At 37.6% G+C, this 10,225-nt stretch overlaps 1 protein-coding gene across 4 annotated transcripts in view; it reads left to right on the forward strand.

Annotated features, from left to right (window-relative positions):
* LOC149806311 (uncharacterized) overlaps positions 1-9,719 on the forward strand; it is a 56,858-nt gene extending 47,139 nt beyond the window's left edge. For 3 of the 4 annotated variants that reach the window (XM_089951463.1, XM_089951472.1, XM_089951478.1), the window contains one exon: positions 5,865-9,719. In XM_089951463.1, the coding sequence (XP_089807589.1) occupies positions 5,885-7,981 (2,097 nt within the window). In that variant the 5' untranslated portion in view covers positions 5,865-5,884 and the 3' untranslated portion in view covers positions 7,982-9,719. Of the gene's footprint in view, positions 1-1,852; positions 2,189-5,864 lie in introns of those variants that run through there. The other variant, XM_089951467.1, reaches the window with a different exon arrangement.
* Positions 9,720-10,225: the final 506 nt, after the last annotated feature.

Below are 10,225 nucleotides of genomic sequence, written 5' to 3' on the forward strand. Positions count from 1 at the left end.
ATTTGCAGAACTAAGAAATTACATTTTCAGGAAATTCAGGATGTAAAACTGTAAGTATATTTTTTGGTCATTCTTATTACCAGCTAAAGAAGACAGTTTATTCCTTGTCACTTGCATGTTATTTGTAGGAACCCAGTAATTTTATGAAATTTGGCGTCTATCGCCCGCCTAAATCCGAAACATTGTATCAAAAAAGTTAACGCGGAATGTAGCAAATCAGCTGGTATGTGGCAGTCCACGAAACATCTGCTTTAGTTCATACAAAAACAAATTTAATCAACCACAGCGTTAAGCGCCTACTACATAAGTGTACATGATTTGTTTACAAAGTAGTTATCATACAGCCATCGCTGCCCATTTCTGATATCACGTTCAGTCGCCTGTTTCGTCGAAAGTTTTTTTATTTGTCTATCCATTTATCCACATTGTCAACTTTGGCATCTCTACTTTCAAATGGCTCAAACAGTTGGTTTACTTCATCTTCAGAGAAATAAAATAAATAAAAAGTTCTGGCCTATGTATCCATTGTTTGTTTACAAATAGAAAGTAGTTACTTCATTCAAGTGAGTTCAACATGAAGTCCGCGCGAGTGCAGTATCGTAAAATATTGCACGAATTTGACAATGTAAAAAATATACAGTTAACGGAGAGAGAAAAATGAGCATATAATAATATGTAATACGATATCACGCTGGAGCTGGGGTAATGGCCGTAACTAGGTATTCTATTTCGAAGTAAAAGGGAAATCCGTATTAAGAGAAATCAATGAACTTATCCAATTGGAACTCCTTAATGTATCTTGTGGCATGTTAATTAACTTTTATAGCTCCCTATGTCAGTGCTACGTAGAAAACTAGTCTCTTACTGGTAAACCGAAATGACGTACTGCGCCACCTGATATTATCCATTTTTGGTCGACCAATGAGAACAGAGTATTACATTTAGCGCATTGCAGTTGCATAATAAGTGAGCGCCATCATAGTTATGCCCAGCGGTATCGTTGATAACGGAAGGGCATACCCTAAAGGTACAGTAGTAAGACATTTGATGAGGTCTAAAATGTAGAATCTCTAACGCCGATGTTAAATTTACTGGGCTATGCGAAGTGCAGCTTGAAATATCAGTATAATCATTAAAGCTTTATTTGATGTGCCTTGTACCTTGAACCCATTGATCTTGCGGATCTGGGTAATCGCTGCTCTGTAACTTCACAGTGTATTATACTGTCACATTTCTTTACTCATCGAAAAAAATATTAAAAAGCAAAATAGCTAGAAACACAAACCCTAAAAAAACAACAAACAAACAAACCTCAAAGAAAACAAAACAAAACAAAACACAACAACCAAGTATGAGCATTCTAATGGTCATCGCCGTCGTTATTGTTCTTATTGAATTTGTTCTACATATGATGTTGTTGCCAGACGTTGTGCTTGGTTTTGTCGCATTAAAATATGAAAGTATATTTAATATTGTTATTATCCAAAAGCGTTTAGGTAGTTTTTTTTCCTTGTGTACCATGAATATAGAAATTGTATAATAATAATAAATACGTTCACAGAATTAGCAAAAAGCACATTATTAAATTTTAATAACCTACCATTTCCATTTGCTGCGTACAAAGTGCAGTGGTGAATGAATGGTACAAGAGAGATGTTCGACTTTTACGGTAGATGAAAAATTAATTTACCTGAAGCTCTCAAATGAGATTGTGATAATATAACCTACACGTGTTTTTAAGAAATTATGCGTTACTGATTCGTCATGTAAAGAGAGTGGCAACCCCTTGAATTGCCTCTCATTCAGGGAGCCCTTTGTACATGTATTTCCGGGAAAATGACTCTCATACTAGATCTTACGAAATATATTCTGACATATGGGTTGTGAGTGGACTAAACAGTGATTGATCCAACAACGTATTCTTTATATGAGGGATCAAATATTTATGTACAGGTGCCCGAGTTACCATTGATTCGTGTGCTAAATTTAGATATGACTTCCTGCGAGTGTTTAACAAAGGTGGTCATGGATGATAGAACTGAAGGCATACAGTTTATGTTATGAGTATGGGATTATCCGATTTTTTTTTTACTTTCGATACTGTGTTGTACTGTCAAAATAAATTCAGTAATAGATTTAAATGGATAAAAAGATAACAAACAACGTGAAATAGGATATAATGGATAAGGTAAGCATATTTAAAGTTTCGTTTCCATTTTCATTAAATAGTTTACATTTGTATACAGCGTCCGCCTCGGATGCGGGAGGTAGTTGCATGGTTCCATTCCCAGCCGATTCATACCACGGACTTAAAAAATGGTTCTAGCAGCTGCCTCGCTAGGCGCTCAGCTTTAAGAGGTTAGTGTTATGACTGGTCGGCCTAGTGTCAGGATAATGTGACTGGGTGGAACATCATGCTACATGTCTGCGGCATAATGCCCCAGCGCTAGACATCGCTATAAACTGTCACACTGCAGACATCGTAGCGATATGACTGAAAAAATGTTAAAGCTACGCAGTGGCGTCGCTAAGGGGGTGCGGACCGCACCGGGTGACACCATCTTAGAGGGGTGACACCAAAATGAAAAATCGCAAATTTTACAGAGCACACACTGCTCGGTCTAGTCGGATTTCATAAGCGGATAACCGATCATAGTTAAATACATGACTAGCAGGCACAGCAGTGACGTCGCTAGTGGGATGCGGGGGGGGGGGGGGTGCGGACTGCACCGGGTGACACCATCAGAGGGGGTGACACCAAAATGACATTGCTAAGGATTCTGTATGGTCTGTTACGGAAGGAGGACCATGGGGTGACACCATGAGCTATCGCACTGGGTGACACCAACCCGAGTAACGCCACTGAAGCTACGTTCGGTGGTGTGTTCGCGCGTGCCTCGCATGCATTCGCGTGTGATGTGAATACAATGTCAAGGGGGTGGGGTAGAAGGCTTCGACCTAGATCATTAGCAAAAATCTCAGAATCTTCTTATCATATGACTAGTTCCCTTGATTTTCAGAATGGTTGTTGCTTTGGGTTTAACGCCATAGCTTGCATGGCTGCCAGAATAACTGGCGGAAGATGAACTCCAGAAAACTCCAGTTTGAATCACCGACCCGCGGGAAAGCTATTAGCAAGCTTTCTGACATACCCATACAGGTCGAGGCCGAGACTCAAACCCACGCGGACGGAGTTGAGATGGCAGAGGTCGGTCAAGGCGAGCACTTTAGATCACTCAGCCACCCAGTGTTATGTATATTTGATTTATTTTATGTAGTGCGTATAAATTAAGAACGTGCTTGCGTAGAATTAGTTCGTTCTTTCAGAATCAGAAAGAGTCTGTCTCTCCTTGCAGTCGATTCCAACGTACCTCTCGCATCGTTATTTTTCCCAAGATGTAGCCCTATCTACACCATTATGAGTGACACCTCTTTGAAGAGAGTCTAAATTCTCTCTCTCTCTCTCTCTCTCTCTCTCTCTCTCTGGGCAAAGACATTTGTTAACTTTTGAGTAATTCCTTCTCATAGCAAGAGATGAGAAGAAGGTTATAATACAAAAACTTTTATCATAACACTTTTGATAATAAAATTGAAAGGGTAAAATAATAATACGGGTATAATAATAATAATAATAATAATAATAATAATAATAATAATAATAATGATAAAGCTGACGATGGACGAGGGTGATGATCATCATCACGCGCATTGCCAGACGAGATGCTGAGAGTATACAGCATACCCGAGGTTTATGCTGAAATTCACTGATGGATCTTAATATTCATATAAGTAAATAAAAATTTGTATTTAAAAAGTCTTCTTATACATAGCTGCAAATTTTTTGTGTTGCAAGATATATTCTTGGGCAGATTTGTTTTCAATTATACATAGTTAGGCATTTCAGCCAAACGACAACCTTATTCAAATTCGTTTATCCACATTTTGAAGTGGTTACACAATCTGTAACGAACTTGACAGCATTCAGATTTTTCATAATTAACCTCATTCTCCCCCTCCTGCTTCAAGCCTTGCCAAGTTCTTATCTACCGAGAACCGTTGCCGATTTTGCATTGAATGAGAAAGTCAAGAGGACTTCCTGATGGCAATGCTCCAAATATTATTTCAGATACTCGTCTATGCGTACCTTGTAACTGTTGAGCACAATTAGATGACCGTATGTACTCGCTTAAAAGGCGAGTCCAACTGCAAGCAACATAGACCATTATCTGCTGACGCATAAGCTCCGGTAGATCAGGGTCTTTATTGGTGTTCTATTAATTACTCTTAACAAACTGCAGCGACCCAGATCTGCCAGAGAAGTATGTAACGGCAGATCTGGGTCTGTACAGTTTGCAGTTGGGCTAGACGTATACGTGAGTGCAGATTGTAATCTGATTTATCTTATACAATCCTTACTACGTCAGAGTTACTCCGTTCATAAAATAGATCCAATTAAAATGAATAACTGACACATTCAAGATTAAGATAGTTTTCTATATACCTCCTGTAAAATGTGGATGGATGCAGTAGTAAAAGAAATATAAAACGTTATCATTGATACAGTCTGTAAAGCGACATCATTGATACAATTTGTAAATGGATATTATTTGTTGAATCACATAAGACATTGCTTCTCGTGGGTCGGTGGTTCTTTCCGGGGTTTTCCGGGTTCTTCCTCCACCATTAATACTGGCCGCCATGTATAGCCTATCGTGCTGAAAAATGGCGTTAAACCCTACAACAACAACAACAACATAAGACATTCACCTTTCCATCGAAATATACCATATTGCAACTCTGATGATAGTTAATCGGGACCAGTAATCTCCCCTCACTCGTGCTAGTCAAGACGAAAAAAAAAAAAAAATACATTGAAGACATGTCGGGGCCTTGAGTTGTTATGGTCTCACACTTAGATAATTTTCACTGTCTAACGATGACTTTTAATATTCATAACATTTATAATTTAAACATTTCCTAGAATATTAATGAATTATGTAGTAAATACTATGCAGTTGTATTACGTTATCTGTGAATATTTTTAACACCACCTCCCCCACCCCACCCCACCCCCAAACTTATTTGAGATAAAACAGTGCTAGTCAGAAGCTTTCTTAGCTCTGTCGATATTTTAATTAACTGTTATCTTCTCTGACAGAGAAAGTTATTTTAAATTGCTCATAGAAGTGGAGCAGCGTGGTTGTCCTTTATAGAATGATACTGTAAAGTGTAAGTATATAAAGGGCCCCGGGTGGCCTAGTGGAGCAGCGTGGTTGTCCTTTATAGAATGATACTGTAAAGTATAAGTAAATAAAGGGCCCCGGGTGGCCTAGTGGAGCAGCGTGGTTGTCTTTTATAGAATGATACTGTAAAGTATAAGTATATAAAGGGCCCCGGGTGGCCTAGTGGTCTCATGGCGCTGGCCTATATAGATCACTGACGTCTCACCTCTGTCCGCGTGAGTTTCAGTTTCAGGCTGGGACATGAAACCTCCACAAGTTTGAGATGCAGTTACTATGCCTGCGGACTGCAGACAAAAGGCCCATACACCAAAAGCCCGTAACTGTGCGCATACGTTGCTTAAGATTATAAATAATGTACCTCGACCTTGACAAAAGTTTTTTTTATTAAAAATGTGTGCACGTGTTACTCATTTGTTGGGAAACTGGCGCTTACTCGATTCCAAAGAAATCGGAAGTTATTCTGAAGATAATACCAAGTGTTATCCAATCCAATTAGACAATAATTCGACTGGTAGCTTCTCGCCAGGCTGTCACCAATGTTTGAAACGAATTTTGCTCTTAAATAATGTTCTTATATTTATAAAACAAATTTTTTTATAATTTTGTTTTTTTTTATTTTAGGTATGCTGTAAACGTCAGCCATGAATAAAGTACATAAATTAGTCCTTCGAAAAAATCACCGCCTTTTGGTGGATACTCTCGACCTGGCTGGAAGCAGTGTGTTGGACAAATTGCTCGAGGAAGATGTTATCAGTTCAGGGGAGCAAGAAGACATCATTTCGAGAGTAACCACAAGAGACCAAAACACGCGACTTTTATTCATATTAAAACGAAGGGGTTCATCAAAAAAGTCTTTCGATACATTTATTCGAGCCCTTGAACCAGACTATAAGTTCATCGTTGAAAAACTGAGGACAAACGAAGACAATTTTCAAAACTGTAATAACGGGACGGAGATTCAAGCCGTATGCCACCATTGTCTTTTAAAAAAGAATCTTATTCCAAACGATGTATCTCACTTCTTGTATGAAGAGGGGATAATTTCGGACGACGAGCTTGAGGATATAAACAACAACAATGTACCAAGACAAGAACGTGTTTGCACATTACTCAGACTACTGGTGGGAAATCCGAACCTGAAACTTGTAAACGAAAAATTTCGCTCCAGCTTAGAGCAAAAATATGAATATCTTTTATCTGAGATAAAAACTGATGGACTGGATCCTTTTCTGGCCTGTTGTTGTCAGTCGGAATCAACCTCAAATGCTGGAGTGCGTACGTGTGAGGACAATTTCTGTGAATCCTTGGCATCGGATAATGAATACTACTCATGTGCTGAAATAGAACATGGACAGGAAACCTCAGATGACGAGTACTATTCGTGTGAGGAAAAAATGCATGGTCAGGAGATGGCGGACCAAGCATATGGTCGTTTGACTGAAAAACGAATCCACGGAAGATATTCAGAGCCCAGAATAGTTAAAGATGCTTATTGTAATAAAGACGATATTATTGACCTAGATAATCCAAAAGAAAAATGTAGACGTATTGAATCCAGAAGATTGTTGCTAAACGCCTTGGAAAGTGAAAAAGCAGAACAGGGCTTTTTGGAGAAGACAAAGAAGGATCAACGCAGAAACATAAAAGGACAACAAAACGCTTTTCATGAGCAAGATTTTCCAGTGAGTCTATTCACAACCGCTCGACCAAATCACGATTCGCAAATTCCTATTTTGCAGCATGTACAGAAGGTCTTACCAAATGATAAAAGGCTGATGCGGTTGTGTACAAAGCTATGGAATAAACTTTTCTTCCTTCGGGAAAAGGGAGAATGGGAAACGTTTAATCTCGTTTCGAAGAAGGCTTTCGAAAAGTTTGATGACAATCCAGACATTAAGGTACTATTGTATCGAAGCGAAATGTGTGTATCAACATTCTACAAAAATGATCCACGCAAAGCATGCGACATGTTTGACAAGGCAATAGAAATTCTTCCAAAGACGTCAATGTCTAATTGGCATTTAGCGAGAATTCTTCCACTGAAAATGGAACTGTGTACTCAAGCTAAAAAATTTGAGGAAGCTTCGAGTCTACTGGAAGAAGCTCATCAGGCAATGATGACACTAAGTCCATGTTTGTCCACTGGAGCTGTATACTTCTTCGAGGCAATGTACTTGGGAACCATTCTTAGATGCACTGCAAAGGGCACAAAGTCAGCAAAGTCAATAGCTGAAAGAGTGAAGACGTGTTTTCTCACTGCTATCAGTCACTACCAGCAAGAACAGTTCTTTGGCATCAAGTCCTTTCTGAACCAAGTTTATTTGTTTCTGGCCCTTTTTTCCCTCGGTGTTGATTTCAAGAAAATCAGATATATTGAAACTCGAATTGTAAGTGAGGCTGATATCTCTTTGTCTGAATATTATCTAAACCTCTTTGAAAACAATTGTTGGGAGGACTCGACAAACTGGTCACAAATGCTATTTTTCATCGCACGGGGAGAATACCATAAACAGAGACACAACCTAAAAAGGAGTTTAGATTACTTTCAAGAGGCAAGAAAATGCTCTGTCCTCGGTAATTTTGAAGAGCACCTTGGATTTATTGACATGAATCTTCAGTTTGTTGGTGACAAGCTGGAGGAGCAGATTAGACATCGTGAAATTCAGTCCCAGTCAGCTGACGCCATTTTACAGAGCTTGCTGGAGAGCTCAGACAGTTCCAGTTCAGGGGAAAACTAATTTTTCAATTGAGCCAGAGTGGTTTCCAGTTATGGAGGCCATTGATTATTTTAAGATCTTTGGCAAAGGCAGCTGTCCATACAGTGTTTGAGAAAGAATAACAGATTGTATTTTGGATTATATAGTATCGAATAGAATCAAAGTATTAGTTTATGCTTGGCAAACTGTGTTTCGGGATGAACTTGAATCTCTTACTGTCTGATCTCGGATTGTTTTTGAATCATTATGATAGCATTATTATTTTTTATGGTAGAGGTGGTGTTACTTTTATACAAATAGCAAATGCTGCTTTTCATCGGCGAGAACAAGCATTATTTCGGGTCACGTGGTTAAATGACTATTGATATAGTATTATATGTAAGCTCACACACACACACACACACACACACACACACACACACACACACACACACATTGCAGTAAAGGTGGATTTTACACCAAGGCTTTAAATTTAATTTATGGCACGAGTTGCATATATATGGAATCGTTGTTCATGTAAGATTATGTTTATCATACACATATTTCATGGATAAAACCACATATACGTCCTATGGGGAAATTAGCCTAAACAACACGGTAGTCGTGATTGAATTATTGCTATTATAGCTTATGGTCGTCATTGTTTTGGAACGTCCTTGGTCTTTTCCGTCACGTGCAAGAGAATGGTCTCGTTTAAAAATAGGGACCATCTTGAACTGCCACCATGACAGTTGTTTTCTCTCATGTCATTAAAACTGAACGATTTCTTCAATTTTTGTCCATTGAAAGGTTTCAGGAATAACATTAAAAATGACCAAGTGCAGGAACGTTCTCGTATTTTATTTTCGGATTTTAAGGCATTCGACTTGCATCGGAAAGAGACGAAGATGTTTCCAATAACAGATTGGCCAGAACAAGCAATATTTTCTGTTTTTGATGTATATTAAAGGTCCAGATGTTTGAAAATCTTATGTAATTTACATTAGAAGTGTAGAAGTGCCTCCGTTTTCACTCCTGAACCTAAGTACACACTCCAACTCAGACATTTCTCCTTTCGTATTTGTTAGTAACTATTAGCTAGTATTTATTTAGGAATAAATTGGGACTTTCAAACATATTCTTTGTAAATTAATTTATCAGTTAAATCAGGAATTTCATGTGATTAAAGGCCGGGGGTCGGAACATATTTTTTGACGTTTAACCTAATATGTTGGAATACTGCACGTGATGATACATTTCGTGCTGATGTTCTTGTTTGATCATCGGTTCACTTCCGCCGTACGATGACCTTCTTGTAACCATGACTACGATATTTTACTGAGTTCGAATAGAAACTCGATAGATTGCGGGATCTGATAGTTTACTGCTTGATATTATAACTTAAATTGATATATCGTGTTGTTGAGTTTATTTTTTATTATCACGAAATATGATATTATATATTGTGCTCTCAGGAAGTGAGCTGATGTATGTTTTGATTAATTTTCGATCATTTTATATTTGGTTCTGAGATTTTTTCAAGATATTATTTTACTATTCCTTTTTATTTTCAGGGTAGGTATGCTTGTTAGAACTATCAACCTTGATCCTTTTACAGCATGCAGTATTAAAAGACTAACAGGGATCATTCATTTCTGATTACTTAGCATTGTTATCTAATACGCGAAAGAGGTGATCTATTAAGCCTAAAATTCGCTTTCCATATGTCATCCGTCTTTTAAAAGTCTGAATATACAGAATACAAACTCATTTTCACCAATTTTTTAACTTCTTCCTGACCTCCTATACTACTTAAAATGCTTGAGAAAGTAATCACTGTCACTTAGCATTGTATTCATTCAGAAACGTTTCCTATTAAGCGATTGACTGAGAATTAACAAACTTGTTTGATTTCAGATTTAACTAAAGTAATTTTAGAGTTGTTAAAGTATTACGAGACGTTTGTATTGTTACACTTTATGGTCTGAAACTAAGTAAGAGAAAGAAAAACGAAAGTTAAAATGTTTTGTAAAATTCAACAAATAATCTTTTTACACTAAAGTGCAAGGTACAATTTTAAAAGTATATTAAAGTATTCAGATTTAAATCCCAAATAGTCCTAAGAGTTCTCTCGCAAGTCGAAAATATTAGAGTGCTCAGAATTAATTCTACTTGTGTTTAAGTAAATTTCAGTCTTGAATGTGCTGATGTACAGTAGTATTAAATATGCTGATTTGCCAACAGTCTTGATGTATCACAATGAAATAATAACAAATAATAAAAAAT

The sequence above is a fragment of the Sinohyriopsis cumingii genome, chromosome 1, assembly GCF_028554795.1.
Source record: "Sinohyriopsis cumingii isolate HCF-2022 chromosome 1, ASM2855479v2, whole genome shotgun sequence".
Lineage (NCBI taxonomy): Eukaryota > Metazoa > Mollusca > Bivalvia > Unionida > Unionidae > Sinohyriopsis > Sinohyriopsis cumingii.